The sequence below is a fragment of the Taeniopygia guttata genome, chromosome 1 (genome assembly GCF_048771995.1).
Source record: "Taeniopygia guttata chromosome 1, bTaeGut7.mat, whole genome shotgun sequence".
Taxonomy (NCBI): Eukaryota; Metazoa; Chordata; class Aves; order Passeriformes; family Estrildidae; genus Taeniopygia; species Taeniopygia guttata.
The window spans coordinates 112,872,114-112,898,592 of NC_133024.1; the positions used below are offsets into that span (position 1 = coordinate 112,872,114).

The following is a 26,479-nucleotide window of genomic DNA, read 5'->3' on the forward strand; positions in this document are numbered from 1 at the left end:
CCCTCCTCACCACCACCATCCTGCCCCACTCACAGACACCCCACAGGCCCCTGCAGTGTGTGCTCCTTTCATCCCAACATCCATTCCTGGTGATTTATTTGCTTGATTCCTTGCTGGATTTATTTGCTTTATAGAACACTGCATGGCAGACTGCAGCATTGCATTCCACCAGGCCACACCGTGCCAGGAAGTTCAGCACAGTACTGGTGAAAAAAAAAAGTGCAATGATGCTAAAAATCACAGAATCACAGAAAGCTTGGGGTTGAAAAGGACCTTAAAGATCATCTGGTTCCAACCCCCCCATCCTCTCATCATTATCAGCCTTGGTGGCTCTCAGGCCAGACCCATTTAAAACAGCTTTTCCTTGCCAAAGCTTTAGAGGAGCAGAATCTCTAGAACACAGAGAGCTGCCAAAGTGATATATAATTTCAAATTCCCATTAAAAATAATTTCAGAATAATTTCAAATTCCCATTAAAAAAGCCTCTATAACAGAGATGCTACGTGGACACCAGTGCTACCTGGTTTGCCACCTGTCCTCTGGCCACTGCAGTGACCTGCAGAATTCCCAGGGCTCTGTGCCAGAGCCAAATGCCTCCTTCAAGCACTTGGTTCTTTCAACATCTCCGTGGTACTTCACCCTCTCCCCATGCCACAAAGAGATCAGGAACTTCTCAAATTAAATTCATTTATTAATGGAATGGTTTTAGTAGACCAAAATTGATTTGGATGAAAGGAATGCTTGTCCTTTATGGCTGCCAGAAAAAGTAAATATTGTCTACAGACATTACACAGCTTTCTTTTAACCAAAATTAAATACGGTCCGGAGCAAAGCAAGCAATCTGTAGAATTGTATTGTTATGCTGCTGTTACAAACTATTTACATTGGATAAAAACCAGGTGTCTCAAAGCCAGCTATAACCCTAGCTGATTACTGCTGTGATCCTGTGTGTGTCTTGCCCTCGTCTCCCCTTTTTGCTATCAGATATAAATCAGGCATTAGCAAGGTTAAAAAAAGTGAGTGATCCTAAAACAATCACAGAACAAGCAGCAGAGACAGAGAGCGAGTGTTCCTCCCCACCACCCAGCACTGCTCTGTCACATTCCTTCGAGATTTAAGAAGGAGTTTAACCCCTCCCTGAAGCTCTTCCCACATCCAACCATCTGTCTCTTTAATCAACTTACTTTCAGTGCCAGGAATCCCCAGGCAGGTGATCCCTGGTAGGAGAATATACATTTTAAAGATACGTATTTCAAAGGAGCATGTTTTCCTCTAGCAGTGCTGCGTGCTGTCCCTGCATGTTCACAGTAAAACCACGTCAAATAAATATCTGAGGGAATCAGCACAGTGAGTCCAGTTTCACTTTCCAAACGGAAAGTGGCGTGTCTGCTTTCAGTGGTGGCATCAGGCAGAGGTTGAACACAAACCCAATTTTGCTAAGTCATGATCGGGAACAAAGAAATCCTGCCTAATTACAAAATACTTGATTAACAACTCAGCCAAAGGGGTCTATTTACTGTACACCAAAGCTGTTTGCTGAAATAGGACTGAAAAGGAAACAATCCTGAAAAGGGCTTCACTTCTGGTTTCACAGCAGACACACAGCACAGAAAGTGTGTTCTTTTTCAGTTTGCAGAAAAAGGATTATTCAGAATAGCTTGTCCATCCAATCAAACATTACTCTGCTGTAACAACATCGTTCTCAGTTCCCTCTCTCTTTGGTCCTCCTGCCTGTATTTCTCCTCCAGCTTTTGCTTTTCAGAGTCCATACTGTAAAAAGTAGAATCTGTGCTTCTCCTGATCTTCTCGAACTGACTGAAATCCGCCACGTACTTTCCATTTGGAGAGAGGGAAACCACAGGCACGAACTCGTAGCCCCAGTGGATCTCCTCGGGGACGTAGGAAGTCCTGCTCTGGCAGACAGCACTGGTGGACTCCACCGTGGCATTCAGGAGCACCACGAGCTCAAAGTCCTTCTCCTTGAGGTTTTGAGGTGTGAGGTCTCTCAGAGGGCTGCTTTCATCCAAAATGTGGTAGAAGGTTAAAGGCAAAATGAGAAATGGACTCTCCGAAGAGGAGTCAACGTTGAATTTGACACTGGCTTGGTTCAGCAGAATCCTCTCCCCTTCTTTGGTTTCGTAGGTCTGAAGAAGCTTCCCAGAGAGCTGACACTGTATCAGGAGGCTCTTCCTCATGTTTGCCACTCTGATCACCAGGCAAAGCTCCCCATTGTGTTTGGTGATGACAGCACAGTGGCTGAATTTAATCGTCTCTGCCCTTTTCTTCGGCCTGGCGATCTTGGCCAGGAAGGTACCTGTGATGAAGATCTCAATCAGGGTGGTGATGACCAGCTGGGCCACAAGCAAGAAAATGGCATGGGGACACTCCTCAGTGATGAAACGAAATCCATAGCCAATGGTTGTCTGGGACTCCAGGGAGAAGAGGAACGCCCCAGTCAGGGAATCCACATTCTTCACGCACGGCTCCCGCTTCGGGGAGAACTTGTTCATCTCCAAGTCGCCGTGAAGGAAGGCGATGGCGTAGTAGATCACCCCAAAGAGGAACCAGGTCATGACAAAAGTAGCAGCAAACAGGGTGAGTTTGTACCTCCACTTCATGTCTATGACTGTGGTCCACAGGTCCTGCAGGTAGAGCAGGTAGATGCCATCCACTTTGTCTATCCTGACGTTGCTGTGGCCGCTCTTGGACATGACGCGGGGTTTGTGCGCCTTGAGCATGGCGCTGTCGATGCCGCCATTGACCAGGGGCACACGGGACATGTTGATCTTCGTGGGCTCCATCCTCACTGCTTCAGTCCTGGGGAGAGAAGAAAAGAAAGCTTCATGAAGACAGAGCCGACTCTGAGGAGTATTTGAAAATGTTGATGGAGAGAAGCACAAGCATCATCGAAACACAGCAGCAGTGAATAAAAACAGCTGGAATATAAAGTTACCACTGTACAGTATCTGACATCACAAATAATTTGATATTCTTTTTTTTTTTTTTCCAGGAAAAAAGTCATTCTTTGATTCTGGTGCCTGCCAAGTACAGAGAAGTAGGTTTCTTTTATGATAGCATGCAAAAGAAATTTGTCAAAGCTGAAATTTTATATCAGTACTTTATTTCTGTAAAAGGCATTAAATATATTTTTTTTCCTTACGTTTCTCTAGAGAAGAGGCTCTTTTTGATTAGTGAGCAGGTTTTCTTTAATGCCCTGAAGAGAGACATCTGATCAGAATTAAAGTCGCTGGGTTCAGAACGCAGATCCAGCTCACCACCTCTGTCCCTTCCTGCGACAGAGGCAGAATGAGCCAGACCAGCTTTCACTGGGAACAATTAACTTCCACAAGTGATTTACTCAGTCGGATCTGGCTCTTTGTGACAACCTACAACCAGCTTAGAGGGAAACAAAGCAGACCTGAGCACATCAAAGGCGAGGTCTGCAATATTTACACCTGGGTGCAACACTCTGAAGCTGTCTACACTGGACAGCACTCCCACATTTTAAGCTGTCTGAGGAGGGGAAAAAAATTTTAAAAAAGAAAATAATTCACAAAGTCAGCATTCTAAACGTGGGCCCTGACCTGCACGACCCCAGTAATCATTGGAGCACCCGACTCCTGGATTTGCTTACTGGGCACCAGCCTGGATGGAGAGGAAGAGTGCGGGCACCCAGGGCGGGGCAGAGCCCCCAGGGTGAGGCAGAGCCCTGCCTGTGCCAGCTGGAGGAGGCACAGAGCAGGACACAGCTCACAGGACCAGACAGAGATTACGTAGAGCAAGGACAGTGCATGTTATAGTCGTTCCCAACAACAAAACTTCCTGCTGACAAAAGCAACAAAGAAAAAAAACATCCCATGCATCCTTTGTGCTTTGGCAGGTCTCACAAAAAGGCATTGTTTTGTCCCATTGTTTTCCTCAAAAAGAGCCTCCAAGTCAGTGATTAGTTTTCGCCAACTGCTGGAAAATAAAAAAAAAAAAAAAAAAAAAAAAGGAAAAAAAAAATTAATGTCTTCCTTATAGCTACTTAAAAGAATTTTGCAGGAAGTACAAGATATATTTGTGGGACACACATGTGCCAGCCCAGGACATCAGCATAATTGCTCACTGAAGTACCTTTCCTGTTATGTCAATTAAGGAGAATTTTTTGTTTGTGACTGTACTCATCACACTGTTGCAGGTTTTCTGGGAAAGGGTAATTAAACTTAGCCCTTATTAACAACCATAGCTCATTCCAGTTTTGGTTTAATCACCAACATTTCTCTTCCACAGCTCTGAATCATTGCCACAGATATATATTTATGTAAGAAAGGAGTGCATCATGATCCCAGTAGGAGATTCCTTATGTGACAGTCAAATCAACACACAGAGCGCAGCATGTCCGGATAATAAACAGGAAAAAACCTTCAAGTGATCTGGAAAAGAACAACGGGAGGAAATGTGGGGGCTGGGGAGGACTGTACATGCAACTGCTCTTCAGGCCAACCCAAACCCAGCACTGCTGCCAGGGGGAGGTAAATCTGTGCAGCCTCTAAAGGGAGACCTGTCAGCAAGTGCACGTTCCTTAGGGAAGAGGTTCCATTCCCCCACACCAAGCCTCTCCCTGCATAGGACATGGATTTAAAACATGCACAAAGTCTGCCCTGAAATCAGCACACCTCTCCCTCTCCCTTCCCCTTAGACTTGCACACTGTCAGAACGAGTTTTTGGAAGTATTTGGGATCTCTGCTCCAGTGTTGGAGGCGCATCCCCATCCCACCCCCTGCTCAGCCCAACTGGACAGGAGCTCCTGGGAGCAATTCCCAGGGCTGACAGCTCCTCCTCTCCTGGAGGCCACAGGGATGGAGCCAAGGCTCCACCTTCCCACCTTGTGGGAATCCAGGGCTTCCCTCTGGCTGCCCTGGCAGGTCTGAGACCCTGGCAGGGGTCAGGAACCCCCCTGGACAGAGCCCCCAGAGACACTGTCTGTGATCTCTGTCCATGGAAAAGAGTTTTCAATCTTACAGGATGAATTACAAGCTTTGAGTGTTTGATAAGAGTAATAATTAAGTGGGACACGGGTGCAAAAGTAAAATTTTAGGGTTCTAGATTAGGGGTGCAAAGGGGACAAGATGGAGGAAATTGGGTGTGTCTTGTCCTTTTTCTCCTTCTTCACGCCCTCCATGTTTCACTGTAGTGTTGGCATTTTTCTCTTGGTTCAGGCTGGGGACACACTGTCCAACGTAGGTGACAGATATTGGCACGTTATTGTAAATCCAGCACAGGTAGTTTGTGGTATTTAATGTTTGTAACATCCCACTGAGGGCAGAGCCCCACACGCTGCCCTGCAGGACAGAGCTGCGGCAGGGCAGCAGAACATGTGAGAGATAAACAGAATAAACAACCTTGAAACCAGCACAGATGAATTATGGCTTCTGCTTTGGCAGCGGGGCTGACAGACAGAGACTTTCTACAATCTCGGAATCACCAATACCCACAGATTCCGACACCACCTTGGAGCTGCAGCTGGTGGGTTTGGGCTGGAGGGGCAGGGACAGGGCTTGCAGGGTGTCTCAAGGTCAGAGTTACCTGTCCAAGGTCAGGGATGACCCAAGGGCACTCAGCTCTCCACACTCACCATGGCTCTGCCACAGCCAGGACACCCCAGATCCTGCAGCAGGGAGGGATGTGTGGGACATGTGTGTGGGATGCAGTGGGAATAACAACAGAATCATGGAATAGTTTGGGTTGGAATGGAAGTTAAAACCATCCAGTGCCACCCCTGCCATGGGCAAGGACAGCTTCCACTGTCTCAGGTTGCTCCAAGCCTCTGTCCAACCTGTCCATGGACACTTCCAGCATCCAGGGCACAACTTCCCTGGAAAACCAGTGCCAGGGCCTGCCCACCCTCCCAGGGGTATGGTAAGAGTCCTTGCCCTCTCTCTGCTCTGCCCTGGAATTGGTTGTTCCCTGTCCAAGAGCCCCAAATGAACAGAATCCTGAAACTGCAGCAGCCTCCCACATTTCCAGACCTGCTGAAGGACAGCACCACGGACACGACCCCAAAATGCCACAGGAGAAGAGTTCCCCCCAAAAGATGGGAATTTTCAAGGAATTTTCAAGTCTCTTCGCTGGGCTGCCCCAATAGAGAGAGGGACAGTTGTAAAATTTGCCATTTCAGGTTTTAAGCTGAGAAGTGAAGCTTTGGTGCAGCCCTGGACAAGTCTGGCACACTCCAGGCTGCTCCAGCTCACGGCCAAGGCTGTTGCTCACTGTCCATTTACCCTGTCCCATGTGTAATATTGATCCCCACATGTGGCAGGGCAGGAAATTTTGGAGTCTGCCATAGGTGAAAGAGGCTTTTTCAGAGCTCCCTCATCATCTTTTGTGTCCTCCCTTGATTTGTGACAAAGTTACTCAGCTTTACAGCCACTTCCTGAAATGGATCCCAGCCAAATCCTGGTGCTTTTTTTGGTGGCAGGGTATTTTTTGTGTTGATTTGCTTCCTTTTTTTTTTTTTTTTTTTTTTTTCTCTCACATCACTCTTTCCTGTGTGATCCTGAATTCCTCTAGTGCTCTTTTCCTCCACAGGGAAATTCCTCTTGGCTTCCTTTCCTTGCAGAAATACTTCCCTTCTCTGCCACAGTGACATGGGAAGAGAGGATCTGTCACGCTGCCTCTGTTCCCCTCCCTTATCACTGGCAGCAGCCAGCAGCAATCACTTGGGGGAAGAAACTCTGATGAAACCATCAGTAGAAAAAAGAAGAAAAAGGATCCTTCAGATGAGGATTCTCTCTCGCCCCCACTTCCCCACTGCTTCCTGAGTGAAGTGACCACTATAATATCCCAAAATGGATTATTTATGGATGTCTGTGTGTGTAAAAATCCACATTATAGCACCTGCATTGCTATTTCCCATCTTATAGAGGCACCTCACACTCTCTGCCCTGACAATCAACCCCAGCACCTCAGCCAAAACACTTTGGTTTGTTTGGTTTATGCTCACTCTAAATCCCAAAGCACATCTAGCACAGTAAGTTAACATGAGCAAACAAGCTTAAATAATAAGAGTAATATACATTTTTAAATTAAAAGAACAACTTTTGTCTGTTCCCTGATTTTACACTGATAAATTACTTTTAATTGTTGTAAATCAAAGTGCAAAGTGTTGCAAATCAAAGTGAGCTGAAGCAGAGTTAAGGCAACGCACCTCAAGAAGGAAGAAAATGAAATTGTCTCAGGCTTGTCTAGCATTCTAATGCCCTCTGAATTACCTCCTTTCCTCACCAGCCCTTTTGGAGCAGCCAAAGGAGACTCCAAGTTCAGCGCAGACCAAGTCAATAAAACACAGAGCTACATACCAAAGCAGCAAGCATGAATACCTTGCCATTAAGGTAATTCCAGCAGCCAGGGATCTGAGCAGCACATTGCCACTGCTTCCAGGGAGCACATTACCAGGGAGCCGGGGCCAGCCTGCACACACACAAAAATGCTCCTCTTGCATGGAGCCAGCTTTGCTTGTGCAAGATCTCTCTTGGCAGACACAAGTGATTAAAAGCCTACAGGAGCATGACTTGTTTCGAAGGGCCTCAGCTGTTTTCCTTTTTTTTTTGCTTTTTTGCTTTTTTCCTCAGTCAGATGTGGCTTTGCCACTGGAGCAAATCCTCACGCATGCTTCTCTGCCACTCCGATACGGGGGCAGAACTTGAGCTGTTTTTTCAAGCAGCACAAAAAACCATTAGCAGGCTTGGCAAAAAAAAAAAAAATGAAAAGCCAGGGGTGAGGAAAGAAAACACTGAGGAGGGCTGCATAATCTTCAGATCTTTCCTAGGTCTGATGTGGTTCAGTAGGTTACAAAAGTGCCTCCTGAATTCTCAGTGCTCTGCGTAGCATGAACATCCTCCTCCCTCTGGGCTGTGCACCAGGTTATGCTGTGCAACTGTCAGCCAGCAAAATCCTCCTCAGTGGCTGGGCTGTGGAATTCCTAGGAGTGGAGGGAGGGAAGGAGAGGCTGGAAAAGGGTTCCTTGCCTCTGGCACAGCCACACAGCTGCACACTGCTACCCCAGGATCCAAAAGGAGCCCTTCCCTCACTAGGGAGTGGTGACAGGCAAGCTTGAAAAGCTGAACTCACACATTTTTGGCTTTTCTCACAAAAAGACTAAGGCATGAGAACCGTAAATATACCCTCAAGTCAAAATCAGCTCCCAAATTTCTGCCTTCAGCTGCCACCTTAGTGTTGCCCATCACACAGAGCAGCCCTGGCTGTGGTCACTCTTCCCAGTTTGGCAGTGGTCACTCTTCCCAGTTTGGGTACCCAGAGCAGGTGGAAGCAGAGTTACATCCTGGGACAGCGCAGAGAGGGCTGAGGGGAGCACTGGTAAAGCCAGAGATGGTTTTTACATCCCTCACAGCAGGGCCAGGGCAAAAACCATTCACAGAGCAGTGGTAAGGAAGCAAAAACCCAAATCCACCTGTCTCTACCTGCTGGGCATGGAAGATGAATGAAAGCTGGAGAAGTCTCATGTGTGTTGTTTCTGAGGGAGATTTGTCCAGGAATGTTGTTGTTCCCCAGGACAGGGTGCAAGGCTTTGCAGTAATTATGGATTTACACAGAGGAGCCTTTGAATGACGCTGATGCAAAGAAATAGAAAAACAACCAAAAAGGCAAAATGGAGACAAAAGATGACTCAAAGCTTATTCAATTAATGGAGAAGCTCCCAGTGATTCTCAAGGCCTCCAAGGGGAGAAAAAACACATCCTGCAAGGGTGTGAGCAGTTAACACAGTGCAAGTGAGCATCCTCCCTCCCAAAATCCTGCCCTCCAGCCTCTGCCCTGGGCTCTGGGGATGGGCAGGGGCCTGGGCATGCACATCCTTCAGGTACACAGGAGTGTTCTTTCATGAAGAAATAAATAAACTCCCCACATCATGAAGCTCTCCCTTTTGTGCTCAGCAATATGGTTTCTGCACAGCTAGGAGAAAAAAAAGAAAAAAAAAAAAAGACAGAAAGGTTACCCAGAAACCTGTCATGCTTTTTAAATTTTTTTTTTTTTATGGATGGGTTTTCATCAGCAGCACAATACAAAACACTTTAGAATGCCTCCCTGGCTGGCACATTGTTGCTCCAAAATCTTTTCAAACACTGGGAGAGCACAGCTAAACATTTAGAACCTGCCCGTGCTGTGATGCTCTTCCCACCCACAAACCCTTTCCTCATTCTTGCTGTGCAAACCATCCCTGGCTCTTTCCACACAGACAAGTCTGAACAGACTCCTGGGATCTTGCCCTCTCTGTTTCTGGGAAGTTGGGTGCCAGAGCTGTTCTGCAAGGCTGAAAGGGACATTTACTGTTGCATTTTGCTTGTCGAGCCCTCACCCTGCACTTCCACTTTGAGTTCCATCTCCGGCTGCTGTGGGAACATCAAACGCCTCAGCACAGAGAAAGAACTAAGCTGGGCCAGAACAGGACTGATCTCCCATCCCAGTTGAGTTTAGCAGCCACTACAAAGCCAGGACTAAACTTTCAGAGAGCTCAATGCCAACTGTTGTCCTGTTTTGCAGTCACAGCCACTATTTCTTCACTCTCCCCTTCCAGGATGACCTTGGGGACTTCCAACAGCTAAATCCAGTGATTCTTCCGCCCTGGAGGTATTTCTCTTTACCCCAAGGGGTACCTCACTATCCTGCTTTCCCTCATTTTGTTTTGTATCCCATTTCTCTCCCCTTCCCACTCTCTGAATCAAAAGCTCCAAACCAAGAGTGCTTACCCCACCTCAGGTGTGTAGCTGACTGCATAATGCTTTGTGTTCAGCAAAAATATCCCTGTAGGTTCACACCACCTATTCCTGACCTCTCCATCACATGAGAGAGTCATGGAATCACAGACGGGTTTGGTTGGAAGGGACCTTAAAGGTCATCTCATTCCAGCCCCCTGCCACAGGCAGCAACAACTCTGTTTTCTGTGGTTTCAAACTTTGCAAAGCTTCATTTAGTGCAAGGTGTCCTCTCCCCATCCCCCCAGCTCCTTGTCAGTCACAAATGTGGGACCAAAGCCTCAGACTCAAGGAGGAATCTCAGCTTCACCTCCAAGGATCAGATTTGGGAACCCAAGTGGCAGCAGCCACACGGTTTGAGGAGCAGGAGGGAGGTGGAGAAGGAGAGCAGAGGATGTGCTGGGAGAAGATTGAAGACAAGCCAAGGAATGCCTCATTTTTTGGCTCTTCCTGCTTAGCCACAAGATCAATTAATCCATGTGGAGCTTTGTGGCATGCCTGAACTCAGCGCTCCTGGGCATCCAGCAGGGTGAGGGTCAGGGATGGAGACACCTGAACACATTCCAGCATGAAACAGGAGCTGGGCAGGGATTTTCTGCAGAATCGTTTTTCACTTAGTCCACTCAGGCCTACCTAAGTCCTTCCTAAGTACTTAATTCCTCTTTTTTGGGAACGAGCCCTTGGCCAGCCAGCTGCTCTGGCTGCTGGGTGAGTGTTTTCACACAGCTCCTGCTGCCTTCCCCATCCCAGAGTGGGGACAGGCCACCTCTCTGGAGCACAGCTCCCAGGGAAAAGGCACCCAGAGAGGCTGGTGCTGCCTGTTTTTGTCTGATTCCAGAGCTGGGCTCAAGGTGGGTGAGCTGTTTGCCCCAAAGGCATGTTTTCCCTTGATTTCTTCCTCTTTGGATACTGCCTGGTATAAACTACCTGGCTGAAATCCTCCTATATGAATACATGTGCCAGGAGTTTCATGGTTTTGTACCCAAATCAGGGGTGTTTGTGTTTTCTTTCAGTATTCTTGTCACAGTGTGGCAGCTTCAATAGGCAGATAGAAAATAATAATTAGTCTGAAGCCATTTACTGCTGAAGTTATGTTGGAGGAAGTTCAAGGGGAAGGGAATTCCCTCCCAGGTCAGCAGGAGAACAAAGGGATTGGACTGAACTGCTGCAAGACAAACCCTATAGGAGCCTTCCAGTTGCTAAAGGGGGATGGAGAGGGACTTTTCACGAGGACAGGAAAGGGGGGATGCCTTAAGCTGAAGGAGGGCAGGGTCAGATGTGAGGGAAGAATTGTTCCTGGACAGGTGGGGAGTGCCCAGAGCAGCTGTGGCTGCCCCTGGATCCCTGGCAGTGCCCAGGGCCAGGTTGGACACTGGGCTTGGAGCAGCCTGGCACAGTGGAAGGTGTCCCTGCCATGGCAGGGGGTGGGATGAGATGGTTTTAAGGTCACTTCCAACACAAACCATTCTATGATTCCATGATAAGCTTGCTGAGACTGTCATTCCCTGCTCACCACAGGCTGACCAAGTGTTTGCTTTCCTTCCTTCACAGCAGATAAAGGACCGCACCTTGTTTTAAACCTCCCACTACTCACCCATCACTTCATCACTTTGAATAATAGCAATAACCATAATAGAGTCAAACTCAGAGCAACTGATTTGCCAGTCTGCAGCTGGTTTGAAATTTGCTGCATCTGTTTCAAAGCTGAAGAGGGGTTAGTGGAACAGAAAACTGCTCTGCTTTCTTTTCTTGTTTGCTTGCCTTTTCCCTCCAAATTCATTTCTTGGCCTAATAAAAATCTGGGTTTGTTTAAAAACAAGCAAGCAAACAAACCCAAAACCAGACACTTCCTCTGGATTTTTAATTTCAGTTGTCAGCAGGTGGTTGAAAATGAAGAGGAGCATGCCAAGTCATGGCAGGGAGAAAAGTTAGCGCTTTGCTGGTCGTTCAAAAATTTGGCTAAAACAGCTGCAGGCTGCCTTCCCCGGGGCTGTGCTTCTCCCTGACTCTCAGCTGAGACAGGGAAAACATTTATCAGGCAACAGAGGGGCATTTCAAACCAGTCAGAGCAGACAATTTACAACGGGTTTTGCCCCTCTTTATTTTTTCAGCCCCAAACCCACCATCAGACCCCAGGTTGCAGCAGCCCAAGAGCATCATCTCCTACCTGTATCCCACCCCTACCAGGAAAGGAACACATCCTGGGGCTCAGCAGCTCTCTTTTTAATTACAGTTTGTGGTGCCAGTTGGTTGCTGTGTGTCCCAGTCAAGTTGGGGTTTGTTTTTAATTAGTCACCACGCACACCAGGGCGCTCTCAGAGCTGGGTGGAGGTGTGGCCGTGGGGGTGAGGCTCCCTGCAGGGTGCTGGGGCAGAGTTTTTGCTCTGCTTTCTCCCCACCAACCACATTTCCAGTAAATCACAGCTCTCCTTTAGCCCATGCCACGAGCTCATTAAGAGTTGCTTTCATACCCTGTGAGTACCCCACAAATATTATGCACACAGACTCTGCAGAGATAAACCTGCTCATCATTTTCCATTCTCTATGCAGCCATTAAATCTCAACACTGAAATGTCAAGTTATGAGAAGAGTTTTCCACCAAAAAAAAATTTTAATTCCTGTGCCTTTTAAATATCTAAAAACCTTAATAGTATTGAAAGTAATGTTAGGGTGCAAAAGGCCATGAAGCTGGTAAGGGAAAAAAAATCATTTTATTTAAAGGTGTGTATACTGGTAACCTTTTTTTCATCTATTTCTAATGTGGACAAAATCAAATCTAACTGGGGAGACAGCACACTTTCACCCAGCGGGCAGGTGGATGCTGTTACTGGAGTAAAGTTTTTCCTATTAAAAAAATCCTGGATCCTTTTAACCTGCTTGTTGTAGCTGATCTGTGCTGCCTTATGTAGGCAGAGCAGTGATAAATACAGAGTAGCCCGCTAAATAATCCAAATTTTTGTCATCTCTGTGTGGCCAGGACACAGCAGTGAATTTGGAGGGATGTTTGCCATCATACAAAGCACGTTTCCAAGAAAGAAGGATGGGTTTGTCAGGGTTCCATCTTAAAACTTGTTGCAAGCTGATTTTCTCAGGAAGTTATTTGGTTATGAAGAATAGCCCTGCCTGTGTGAACAAGTTCACCCTGTGGAAAATGTTTTCAAAAAGAGACTCTTCTCTCATGCTGACAAAATGCAGCCCATGAGGCAAAGTACCCACTTCTCTCACCCAAACCTAAATTATTTTTACATTGGATGTAAAAATTGGATGTATTTCTCTCCTAGGCAAAGCACAGATGATGTTACTGGCACATGTAACTGACTTACTTTTTTATAATTAATTGCTTTACAGTGAGTTACAGCAATTGTGGACAATATTCTTCTAGAGGGGCATAACATCTTCAAAAATGTTCATTCTTACCCCTTTTTGTCCGCACTACAAAGATTTCAAATTGCATAAAGCACCCATTTCCCTGGATTGTCAAGGTCTGATAAATGGAGAAAAAGCTCTGCTTCATCTCAAACAAATGTTTAGAAGCTACTTCACCTAAACAAAACTTATAAATTTTTAAATTCTGGAAAGAAAATTTAGTAGCGTCCAATAGATTCAGGATGGGATATTGCACGGGCAAACATTTATGTGCACTTACATAGAAGTCAGAGATTCATTAAAATACTTTACTGAAATATTTTTATTAAAATTTTAAAGTATTTATTAAATATTATTATTTATTATTTAGAAGTATTTATTAAAGTACTTTTTTATTAAAATATCATTCCATGGTGTGTGAGCTCAGCTGGTTGGAGTCTGGTGCTAAAAACACCAAGGTTGGGAGCCATTACCTTAAAAATTGGGTTTGATGTCCTTGTGGGACCCTTCCAACCCAGAAGATTCTGTGATTCTGTGATTCCCAATTTTATAAAGCACAAGCAGTTGCAAATCTAAAACATTGATGTGGGAGATTCTGCCCTATCTAAAGTCACTTGTGGATGCATCTTCTTCCACACACATCCCCCTTTGGGCCATTATTTCCCTGAATAAAGTCTCTAGATCTTGGAACAAAATAATTTCCTCAAATGCCCAGCCTTGGACACATCCACAGGGACCAGGAACCACCTGGGCCTGTGCTCTCAGAGCCAAGTCCTTTGCAAAAACACCTCCCAAAGCTGTGCTGGGCTCACCCTGGGGCTCACACACCCTGTCCCCATCCCTGTCCCACTCTTGTCCCAACCCTGCTGCCCCTCACCAGCTCCCAGAGGGCCAGAAGTGGTCATGGGGGTCATCTAAACCACCAAAATTCTGGGCTGATGTACAAACCAGGGCCTTTCACCTGCTTCCCTGAGGTGGTCAGGTGAGAATTAAAGATATCAGTGACACTTCCCCATTGGTGTAGGGTTACTTATCCTCAGCACTGCCCAAAAGTTTTGTTTCAGGGCAGCTTTCTCTTTTTTTCTTTTTTTAATTTAATTTTGCTCCTGACCAATCCATGGATGTGGTTAATTTAAGGTTTAAAAGGCTTTTGCTCACACATACACACACACCCATATATGTTTTCCACTCAAGTCTGTGTTTTTTCCTAGACCCACCCAAATTCCAGTACATAGCTCACTCATGTGCCAAGCCTCCCTACTCTTATTGCAATGAGTGGAAAAATGCTCTTTTTTCCATTCCTGAACATTTTAGGGGGGGAACCACGTGGAGGAGAAGGGAGAATTTAGTTATACCTGTGTTTTCAGAGCAGAAATAGGAAAGAACCTCAGTGTTCTCCATGGGAGTGCTTTCCTCCTAAGGTTTATGAGCCCCAGTGCTTTCTGAGCAGGAATTGTGGAGTGCCAAGGAGATTTAAAAATTAATAAATGTGAAGCAAAAGTAGCTGCTGGTTGGTAAAACTCCATTCTGTTCATATGGAGTACTTAACACCCCTGAATGTTCTGGTATTTTAGGTGAGGGCTGAGAGAAAATCAGACATTAATGGTGAGAAACACTGGGGGGTTCCGAGTGGAAATTTCTTCAGTCGTGTCCTTTAACTGGGTATTTTGGGCTACCAGCAAATTCATGGAATCCCAGAATGATTTGGGTGGGAAAGGACCTTAAAGATCATGGCAGGGACACCTTCCACTACTCCAGGTTGCTCCAAATCCTGTCCAACTTGGATTTGAACTTGGGGAAAGCTGGTGGACCAAGGGCTGTAGCAGCACACGAGCTCCATCCAAAGCCTTTTCCATTTCCCTGGCCTCCATGGGGATTCTCTGATGCCTGATTAAGCCTGGTCCTCCTTGATTTCCTCTTCTCAGGAAAGGCATTAATAAATCCTCTCTGACTTACAGAGCTCCCCGTTTTCCTGGAGCTTGTTGGAACATAATTTCTGAAGCCTCTGTTCACCTGCCAAGACAAGCTGAAATTAGCCCATGGATTTAAAGACGTGGGCTGGTTTGTATCCCTTCACTCTTAGGTGATGGAAATTAAAATTGGCCAGGTTAATTATTTATCCTTTCCATCAGCAACATGCTAACATTGCATAGGAGCTTACTGTCACTCGTATATCTGTAAAAATTGGAATAAAAAATTGGTAATTTTTTAAAGAAGAAGTTGTTTCTTGAGTTTCTTGACTGGGAAGTTACACAGCCCTGCTCTGTTGTGTCCTTCCCCAAGGAATCAGAGGGAAAAGAATCTTTATTTTCCTCATTGCTTTCCCAAATTGCTTGATCCCTGCCAATTTCCATGACACAGACCCCTCAGTCAGCTGCAGAGACTGTGGCTTCAGAAAGGGAGGAAATAGCATGAAAGTACACATCAATGTTTTTGGATTTACTTGCCAAACCAGATATATCAAAACAAAATTTAAAAAAAAAAAGGGGAAAAGAAAAAAGAAAAAAAAGTTTCAATTTTTCTGGCAAAATTAAAAAAACCCAACAAAACAACAAAACATAAAAAGGTCATCCTGCCTGTTTGTCCAAACCAAAACTAAGCCTTTCCTTTTGAGATTTACACAGACGTGTGTGCGTGCACCTCATTTAAATCAGGTGAGGAACAAAACATTCCTTGGAGTGACAGATTGTGACATCTTGCTTCCACAAAGCCAAAACACAATTTTTTCACTGTTCAAAGTTGTGTTGTTTTTTGTTTTTTGGGGGTTTTTTGGTGGTTTTTTTTTTTTTTCTGTCTTAACCTGCATGTTCAGCCCATAAGGCTTCTGGTTGAAAAGTCCCAGCCAACTGTAAGAACCATGTGGGTTGGTTTGGTGACAAGTGACACTTGGAGGGACACAGCCTGTCCTGGTTGTTGGCATCTGGGAACACAACTACAATTCCCTCCTCCTTGTTCTTTTCCTCACAGTTTCTTAGGAACCTCCATAAAAACAGTGATAATGTGCCCAAACAAGAGAAAAATCTCACGCTGCTTTTCAAAGCCCCTGCGTTTCCTTACCCTCAAAGGAGCCTGATTTCCTCATTTATTTACACATCCCTTATCTTTATGGCTGCTCCTTTCTGATCCCATGTCATCTCCAAAGCTCCTGCAATCTTTTACAGTTGGGAAGGTCCAGCTTTGATCACTGGAGTCATCGGGCTGAATAGAACATTGTTCCTGCTCCGACGAGAATTTTTTCCGACTGCGCTCAAGACACCGCAAACTTATTTTTACAACGCTCAGCAGCTCCTCTACCTTGTTTTTCTGTGAGTTTTACAGATTGCCGTGGGTTTCAGGAGGCACTTTGATGTTTTCCAAGCTGCCTGATTTATGAGAACAAAAAAATACCACCGTTCCCCAATTATTTTCTGTTGCCTCGTAATAAGGCTCGATGCATCAATGGAAATTCAGTCTAGGCACAAAGAATAACTGGGGAATGAGGAAATCAACTGCATCTCCCACAAGAGACCATTCTTCCAGTGGAAAAATCAACCTTTTTGATCTCTAACCCTCTGTACTTTTCCTGTAATATTTAATAAAACCTCCATTTTCATTGGAAAACACACTTGATGGGAAATGTGTAACTGGTAGAACTTTCTGTGTTATTTTAGTGCTGTTTATATTCTATTTTAGTACTGTTTGAACATATTCATATTTTGTAGGTGAGTGCTGAAGATAAGTGGTTGCAAAAAGCAGATGAGCAGGGCTGTGAATATCTCCAATTGCAGAAGGGGTTAAGGTCATGGCACTGCTGAAAGTCCAGGGACTGCCACTCCACCTGCCAGGTGGCAGATCAGTGGCAAAGCAGAAAACTCCTCAATTCCCTGTTAAACACAACCTTTCCCAAAGTAAAAACTCTTTCTGAAAAGCTGTTCTCTTGCTCCATTTTCTGCACATCTCAGAATTCTGTTCTACAGGCAGCTTGGTGCCACAGCATCTTCAAAATCCACCTTTTCTTCCAGTCCAGATTTTCAGTTTATTAATTAACATTTCCCAACAGTCCTGCTCACAATCCTTCTCATCTGACCCACTCCAAAATTCTGGGATAAAAAAAAAACCAAACTTATTTATTTTCTGCTATTTTGACCATTTTAATTTTTTCTTCATTAATTCAAACACATCTTTCACTTCTTTATACCCCTAAAGGTCACAGTCCAACCTTTCCACAGCTGCTGCCATGGCCCTCATAGCTCTGCTTTCTTCTGCTCTTTGTTGGCATCTCATTCCTCTTTGTCCTCAAATCAATCCCTGGGTTTGGTTTTTTTGGTTTTTTTTTTGCTCCTTTCCTGGTTTAGACTTCTCCCATTTCACAATAGCTTCCCATGTGACATAAATAAAATTCCCACATCCTGAAAATCCACCTGTGTGAGATACAACTTCCACAAGCTTCTCCCCATCATTGTGTTCACCCATAAAGTCCCTCCCATGTGTCCTTCACTGTTAGATCTGAAATAATTTACAGCAGATCCAAAGTTTTCCTCTTTGTTCATCTGACTGCAAAGTGTGTTGAGGACCTGCTGTGCTGTGAGAAATAATTTGTTCTGACTGTAGGCTACATTCAGCTTCAGCATGGATAATAAGTGATTTATTTCCTTGGAATCACTCGTTTTTCCAGGATAGAAACCTGGGATACCTTGAGGGATGGATGTGTCCATTACCTGAGACCAGATGCTGAACTTTTAGACAGCTGAATTTGTCTTTTCCTTGCACTTCTAATAGCAAGGCCAGAGCTTTTGAAAGCTGCTAAGTTTATTTATTCCACGAAAATCAACTTTTGCAGTGCAGGTGGAGGTACCCTTCTCCTCCTGGAAGGATGAGACTTGCACATGTTAATTACCTGGTACAGGTGTGCATTTGAAGTTGGAATACCCTAAATAAATACAGGTCAGTCTGAGTTGTACTGCTGAAGCCTTTCAGGTAAAATCCCATGGGAAGTGCTGTGCTGTGTGGGATCCCAGGTGAGATCACACACCCTGTCCATCATACACATGGTTTAGTTGTTGTAAAAAATGCAAATTATGCACTGAAGATTATTCATAAGTTTCTTACATAAAAATGACCCATCTAGGAATTTAAAATAGGGTGCAGGATATGTCTGCTCTGTTTCAAAGGTTCTTGCCTGTGGCATTACCTGTCACAGGTCAGCTTGGTTATCCCTGCCAACACAGAAACTGTCACAACCACCCTCACCAAAATATGGATTCATCAACCCTGTAGGTTTAAAAGGCTCCCTCATCCATGATCACAGAATCCCAGAATCATCAGGGTTGGAAGAGCCCTCCAAGATCACCCAGTGCCACCCCAGCCCCAGCATCACCCAAACCCTGTCCCTAAGGCCACATCCAGACTCCTCTGGGACAATTCCAGTGACTCCAAACCTCCCTGGGCAGCTCATCCCAAGGCCTCACCACTCTGCCAGGGAAATTTTCTTTCCCAGTCTCCAACCTGAGCTGTCCCTGGTGCCATTTGAGGCCATTTCCTCTCCTCCTTTCCCTTGGGACACGGCAGCAGAGCCCGACCCCCCGGCTGTCCCCTCCTGGCAGGAGCTGTGCTGAGCCACAAGGTCCCCCCTGAGCCTCCTTTTCTCCAGGCTCAGCCCCTTCCCAGCTCCCTCAGGAATTCTCCAGCCCCTTCCCAGCTCCGTTCCCTGCCCTGGACACGCTCCAGCCCCTCCAGGTCTCTCCTGCAGGACCAGAACTGGGCACAGCCCTCGAGGGGCCTCTCAGAGCCAGCCCAGAGGGACAATCCCTGCCCTGCTCCTGCTGGACACACAATTCCTCATCCAGCCCAGCTGCCAGTGGCCTCTTGCCCCCCTGGGCACCCCTGGGCTCGTGTCCAGCCCCTGCCACCATCACGCTCAATGTTTTTGTCTGTGCAATTCCAAAACCCTAAGGTGGGGTTTGTCTCTCTCCAGGCAGCACTGACAGAACCAGAGGTCCCAGCCTTGAGCTGCACCAAGGGAAATACAGGTTGGGAATTAAGAAAAAGTTTTTTACAACAAAGGTAATAAAGTTCTGGAGTGGCTGCCTGGGGAGGTGGTGGAGTCACCATCCCTGGGTGTGTTTAACAAAGCCTGGATGTGGCACTGGGTGCCAGGGCTGAGTTGAGGTGTTGGGGCTGGGTTGGACTCGATGATCTTGGAGGTCTCTTCCAACCCAGCGATTTTGGGAATTCTGTGAAAATATGAACAACCCACATCCTACACCTCTGTCACTGCTGCTTCTTTCAGAGGTTCCCCTTTTCGTGGTGGGATTTCAAATCCTCCTCTCCTTTTCACCAGGGTCACCTGCCATTTATTAGCAAGATCGGAGCCAGTGATCAATTGATAAAGAGCAAAAAAGCTGAACCAGAATTATTTGGTGGCAAAATATATAACAATAATATAATTATATAATATAATAATATATTATATATTTTATAATATTAATATATATTAGTATTGTGGTGCCTCAAGGTGAGAAAAGCTGAAGATCAGGAGCAGTTTCGATTAATTTCTGTTATGTAACTGGAGTTTTACAAACTCAACTAAGCAAATTCTTGCCCACTGTTTCATTTTGAGGCTGGGGAATAAGGATCTGGTCATTCTTCCTGCTGTTTTTGCAGATATCACTCTAAATATTTCAGCTGATGTAGAAAAGTGCTTAAATCATAGTTTCTTGTGAGGACAGAAAGGTTGTTACTGATTGCTAAGGTATTTTCAGTATTTATGGGATATCTTGGGTGGTGAACAAATTTCTTGTATTTCTCTGCATTTCTTGTGATTGTAAAGCATTGAAGCATTTAAAGGCATGGTGTCCTCTCAAGCATTTTCACTGTTTATCAACCAAAAATACCCCTGCAAAGGCAGGACCCCACACTGAGCAACAGCAGGAGGATAAATCACTGGGGTTGCCCCACTGAAATGTGTCTTTTTGCCTTTCTGCACAAAAAAACCCAAAGAAATTTTCTTAAAATAAGATTCTATGTTCCCAGGTCGAGACCTTAAAAAAGGGCAGAGAGATTTATTAGCAGTAAGTATTATTTTGAGTCATGATCAAGTCACAGGTTTGAACATTTTATTCTGACAAGAAAAAAAGTAAATACTAAATTTTGTAATTTTTGCTCAAAAATATAGTTCAATTGTATCCATTTCTATTTCAAAATGATATATTTATGGTTCATTGCCTTTTTTGGTTTTTTTTTGGTTTTTTTGATGATTTGGAGTTTCTTTGGATAATTTTTGTGGATTTTTTAGACTGCAACAACAGAACAGAGTAGGAAAGTACTTCAAGGACCAGGAACCCAAACAGACTCCCTTACAACAATTAATTTTCTTATAATAATTTTCTATTTTTAGGGAAAAAAGGTTTTAATCTAAAAATACTAAGCTGGAAACAGTCCAGAGATCAACCACCAAGTGCCACTAATTGTGCCAGTCAACCAAACTCAATGTAGGGCTAAAATAAAACATTGCCTTAAAAGGTTTTCTAGTTTTCATCACACTTTTTTGTGAAAAGTTTTGCCATTTGCATAAGGCAATTAATCAGGATTGCAACTCCAACACCTCCTCCCAGATGCTGATACACTTTTGGTCTTCTCTAAAAGTCAAAGTCTGTTTGCTTGGATGAGAGAGTTCAGAAAAGAACAGCTGGCATGGAAGTGTTAGGGTGGGCAGCTTGGAGGGATCATTGCTGAGCAGAAAACAAGGGGGAAACTTTGGGGAAATTTTACAAACAAGTTCAGAAAAATCACAAAAACATTTGTCTGGTTGTCATTTTCCTTGGGAAATTGAAAATTAAACTTGAAATCATTTAACCAGGAAAATATATTCACTGGTTTAAATGCAAACCTCTATTTTATCCTATTTAATTTGGTTATTTTGTTTTATTTTATTTGTATATATTTTATTATATGTTCTTTTATTATATGTTCTGTGTAGTTCCAGAGAGGAAAAGGGGAAATTTTGGTAATGAAATTTTGATCATGATATATTTTTCCCTTTTATCTTCATCTAAGAAGTTTGTGCTAAGAATATATATTTTAAAGTCATCTAAGTAGGTGCATTGTTAAATATATTCCTTCCCTACAACTTTATGGTAATATATTGAACAGATTAACTATTTTTATCATATATTCTCAGTGCAAAAGTGCTAATATTAGACAAGGAGAAGTTCATGATGTGAAACCAGATAGAATCAACAGTGGAACCCCTCAGTTAAAACAATGGAGATCAAATTAATCTGATCAGGTTGTACTATTGTCCCAGTCAAATTTTATTTTATTTTATGATTTTTGAGTCATGACAAAGAGAAGGGGGCTCTCTGAGCACAGACAAATCCAGCTGAGGATCTCCATGAGAAAACCCAACCAGAAAGGAGCCAAATATGATTTTAGATGGGACCAACCCTTATCCCAGCACTTCACTTTCACCAGAGGCAGCAGAAACTTTGCAGAAAGTTCTGCTGGAAGATGAAATTTGCCAAACCCCCTTTTCCCCAGTGGGTGTAAAGAACTGCAGAGGTCCAAAAACTCTGCAGTTTTATCCCAGAATTGCTGGATTATCCCAAAAATCCCTCTTCACGTCCAAGCAATATTTGTCCAGTGAAGGGTGATAACACCTAAAGCTTCACTCCTGTCACGTCTCGTTCCCTTTCTGCCTGGCCACAACCTCTGCCTTGCTGTGAACCCCAGGGTGTGCTGGCCACACAGAGACAGTTTCCTGCCCTGGTCAGACAGGACAGTTCCCTGCTCCTGGGAGGAGGCAGAGATGCTCTGGTTGGTGATGGATCCACGTGCATTTCACAGCACAGCAGAGACAGGCAGAGAGTGAGCAGGAGTTTCAGTTCATGCACAGCCAGTCCTTGGGAGCTGGTCCTTCCCTGCTGCCTCCAGGAACATGCACATGATTTTTGCTAAACTCTTTTCCACATCTACACCCAACTCTTTACCCTATTACCCCCAAGTTCTTTTCCATATTAACACCAAGCTCTTTGCCACATTAACACCAAACTCTTTGGCATATTAACATCCAGCTCCTTGCCATATTAACACCAAGCCCTTTACCACATTAACATCAAGTTATTTGCCACTTTAACATCAAGTTCTTTACCATATTAACACCAAGCCCTTTGCCATATTAACATCCAGTTCCTTGTCATATTAACACCAAGCTCTTTCCCATATTAACATCCATTTCCTTGTCATATTAACACCAAGCTCTTTGCCATATTAGCACCAAGCCCTTTACTATATTAACATCAATTTTTTTGCCACTTTATACCATATTAACACCAAGCCCTTTACCACATTAACACCAAGTTCATAAACACCAAGCTCTTTGCCATATTAACACCAAGCCCTTCACCACATTAACATCAAGTTATTTGCCACTTTAACATCAAGTTCTTTATCATATTAACATCCAGTTCCTTGCCATATTAACACCAAGCCCTTTACCATATTAACACCAAATTCTTTGCCACTTTATACCATATTAACACCAAACTCTTTACCATATTAACACCAAGTCCTTGAACACCAAGCTCTTTGCCATATTAACACCAAGCTCTTTTCCTTAATAACACCAAGCCCTTTACTACATTAACATCAAGTTATTTGCCACTTTAACATCAAGTTCTTTCCACTATTAACACCAAGCTCTTTGCCATATTGACATCAATTTCCTTGCCATATTAACACCAAACTCTTTACCATATTACCATCAAGCTCTTTGCCATATTAACACCAAGCCCTTTACCATATTAACACCAAATTCTTTGCCACTTTATACCATATTAACACCAAACTCTTTACCATATTAACACCAAGTCCTTGAACACCAAGCTCTTTGCCATATTAACACCAAGCTCTTTTCCTTAATAACACCAAGCCCTTTACTACATTAACATCAAGTTATTTGCCACTTTAACATCAAGTTCTTTCCACTATTAACACCAAGCTCTTTGCCATATTGACATCAATTTCCTTGCCATATTAACACCAAACTCTTTACCATATTACCATCAAGCTCTTTACCATATTAACACCAAGTTCTTTGTCGTATTAACATCCAATTCCTTGCCATATTAACACCAAGCCCTTTACCATATTAACACCAAGTCCTTGAACACCAAGCTCTTTGCCATATTAGCACCAAGTCTATTGCCATATTAACTCCAATTTGCCATAGTAACAAACACATCCAGACACACTGAATGTTGAAATGATGTTCAAGCCTGTAATAAGTCACTCAAGGCATTTATGACTTCTCTCACCCCAAGGGGTTAAGGACAGCTTAGCTTTCAGATAGTTAGCATTTAGTAAATTCCTTCCTAGTAAATTTAGAAAGTTGATTTTAACTGTTTCATACAATAATCAATGATTTTTATAATTTTCATACACATATAAAGTTCCTCTAATGGTAAAGACTTCTCCCTCCATCAAGCAAACAAATAAAAAAAAGCATCATCCCAAAACCTGCCTTGTTTTACCTTGAGGAAAAGTGAATCAGAATTTATTTCAAAATACTCTGAGGTTCAGCATGTAAAACAGTAACATTTCTGTTTTCCTTGGTCCTTCCCAGCCTTGGTCTCCACCTGTTCCCAAAGAACACAGCCTGTCTCTGTGGACTGCGTGTCTGAGGAGAGGGAAACAGGACAGGAGGCAGAAATAATATTCCAGACAGCTTTAATGAAATCTGGATAAATCAATAAAAAATTCAGCTGCAATCAGGGCTGTGGGCTAATGGCTTGTTTGCTTCATTGCATGAGGAGCTAGGATAAAAAAGAACTATTTGCTTTCATTTAAAATTCTATAAAAAGTAACAGACAGAATTACTGTATGTACATTGGAAGACTGAAGCCCAAGTCATCTGCTGCTGTTTTTGTCTCTAGGCCATGCCTCATTTACTGGGATGAAATTCCTGGGGAAGTTTTTGGTCTGGTCTACAACTCTGCTTTATAAAAGTGATGCCAGTTTGTTCTGTACAAGCAGCACCGTGTTACACTCCAGGCTTGCTTGCTCCCTCCTGTTAGCTGGTTATTAGGGAGTGCAGAGAGCATTGTGACATTTTACAACCAGGGAAATAAAGAAGACATTTCTTTAGCAGCAAATCTTCTCCTTCCTCCTCAATTAAAAAAAAAAAAATCACAAGAAAACACAGACTTGGTAGGTAAATACACAGGCATTGTGATCAGAAAGACCCTGGAAATGCTTTTAAATACAATATGGGAGGGAACAAGGTTAGTTTAAAAGTGCTGTGGATACTCGTGGTTCAGAAAGGAAAGCCAGCTTTGTTCCTCTTCACAACCAGCACCTCATGGAGAAAAAGAGATTTTATCTGCAACTCTCACTGCAGCACGATCCCAGTGTGAAAATAAAAAGGGAGGCAGTAGAAAATAGAGGGGAATTTGCACCACGGGCTTTGATTGTGATTATGAGGAACAGCCAGAGCTGTCGAAAACAAGTTGTGTGAAGACACAGGCAGAAGTTGGAAGACAATGCCTAAAGTTCTCCAACTCAGACATGTTTACATTCTTTACACCTTCCACAGAAAACTGACATTCTCTTTTCTTACACACAAAGGTAAAAGGGACAGGAGAAAGTTCCAGGCAGGTTTTCCCGCCACGCCAATGAAAACTGATTTCTGCACTGGAAAAAAGAGCAAGAACTGGCTGAAAGTTCTGATTCCAACACTCTAAACAACACCCTGGATTTCTACAGGGAAAAAATCCTGGCAGGAAAACAGGGACAAAGACAGATCTGTCCCCCTCCCCAACATATAAAAATCTCAGCCCCATGCATTACAAACCCCACATTTCAGTGCTTTACATCAGTGGAAAGACCAAAGCGTGACAGCTTTTGTTTAACTGCTGAACTGCCTCTACGTCAAAATCCAGAAAAAGGCACAATTTTATAAACATTTTTTTCTCTTACACACAGTTTCTAAATCCTTAAACTACCAAAATATAGAAAAAAATAGGAAAAGCACCTACTCCTTAGCTTCCAGCTCCACACAGCTCCCAAAGCACTGCTAAGCATGTATGGATTTTTGACAAATACCTCTTACCTGTAAAAGAGCAATGTTCAGATTCCTTACTAGATGTTATCGTCATGACAAGTCAAACAATCTTTTTTTATAGAAGGTTGGGCGGCTTTTCAATAGAGCATGTGTGCATTTAAAAAATACCCAAAAAACTAGAAAAAAAAACCAGAAAAAATCCAACACAAAACAAACCCCTCAGAAAGTCTCCCTTCCCTCGCTGTCAGTCAAAAACAAGTCGAAATAAGCCTGAGTTGGAATTACCTGAATAAAGAAACTGGAGAGAGGGAGGGAGGAGAGGGAGGGAGGGAGAAAGAGACAAAAAAAAAAAAAAAAAAAAAAAAAGAAAAAGAGTCCAAGAGGAGACTCAGTGATGTCAGCAGTGTGTGTTAAGGAAATCTACAGCTGAGCCCAGCAAACTTTATAACAGCACAGCTTCCAGCACCCAGTTACGTGGTAAGCAAATACCTGCTTCAGAGGAAACTGATTTACTTCTAAAGAAGCCAGTTAATCTTTGAAGAAACTTCAGCCAGGCTGATCAAAGTCCCTGAAAGGCCTTATTTCCTAAATAAATAAGGTTATGAGTGGTTGTATAAAGTTAAGAAAGAGGAAGAAGGATAAAAAAATCAGCATTATCGATTACCCCTTTCCTGCTGGCAAAAGGGAGATTGAAACTCATCTGAAATAAATCCTAAATTCAGGTTATGGCTGTCACACATTGAGCTGCAGCAGCTGAAATCCCTGATCACCAAATTTTCCAATGGGTTTATCCACAACACTCCTTTCCTTTGATGGCTTTTTCTGGGTTTGCCTGGGTGCCTTTCTACTTTTGTTTCCCAGTTGCAGAGAGCACAGGCAGGGATGATTTGAGTCAGATACCTTGAAGAAAGGGTTTAAAGCCTGTGCACTGCCATTGGTACCACGCTGGAATTTGGTGGGATTCCCTGGGAATGCAAACAGCAGCAAGGGAAGGGAAGTTGCTGCAGCACTGGAAAGGCTCAGGTGATGCCCTTGGAGCTGTAATTCTGATGCCCTTATACTGTAATTCCTGGGAATTCCAAATCCCAGCAAGCTACTCTAGGACAGGATAGCTCAGCATCACCTGCAGGCACATCCCACAGTGCCTGGATAATTTCCTTCCCTTTCCCTTGGGAGATGGAGCACATCAAACATTGGGATGAGTCCTTCACCAACCAAACTCTTCCCACCCCAAATTCCCAGGGAATACACCAGCCAGAGCCAAATCCCTGCTAAACAAGGATCAAAATGCCATTAACAGATATTAATAATGCCATGATATGTG

The 26,479-nt window shown here is 43.9% G+C and overlaps 1 protein-coding gene across 7 annotated transcripts; it reads right to left on the reverse strand.

The window, feature by feature from the left end:
• Window positions 1–670: 670 nt before the first annotated feature.
• KCNJ15 (potassium inwardly rectifying channel subfamily J member 15) lies at window positions 671–25,598 on the reverse strand. 7 transcript variants are annotated; one of them, XM_030284198.4, is made up of 3 exons: window positions 25,441–25,464; window positions 25,130–25,203; window positions 671–2,817 (listed from the first exon to the last, which is right to left on the reverse strand). In XM_030284198.4, the coding sequence occupies exon 3, from the start codon at window positions 2,799–2,801 to the stop codon at window positions 1,671–1,673; it is 1,131 nt and encodes a 376-aa protein (XP_030140058.4). In that variant the 5' UTR covers window positions 2,802–2,817; window positions 25,130–25,203; window positions 25,441–25,464; the 3' UTR covers window positions 671–1,670. The 7 variants fall into 7 exon arrangements, with proteins under 7 accessions (XP_030140058.4, XP_072791911.1, XP_030140052.4 ...); XM_072935810.1 differs by lacking the exon at window positions 25,130–25,203 and having other exon boundaries at window positions 25,441–25,598; XM_030284192.4 differs by lacking the exons at window positions 25,130–25,203; window positions 25,441–25,464 and adding an exon at window positions 25,204–25,406.
• Between the last annotated feature and the right edge of the window lie 881 nt (window positions 25,599–26,479).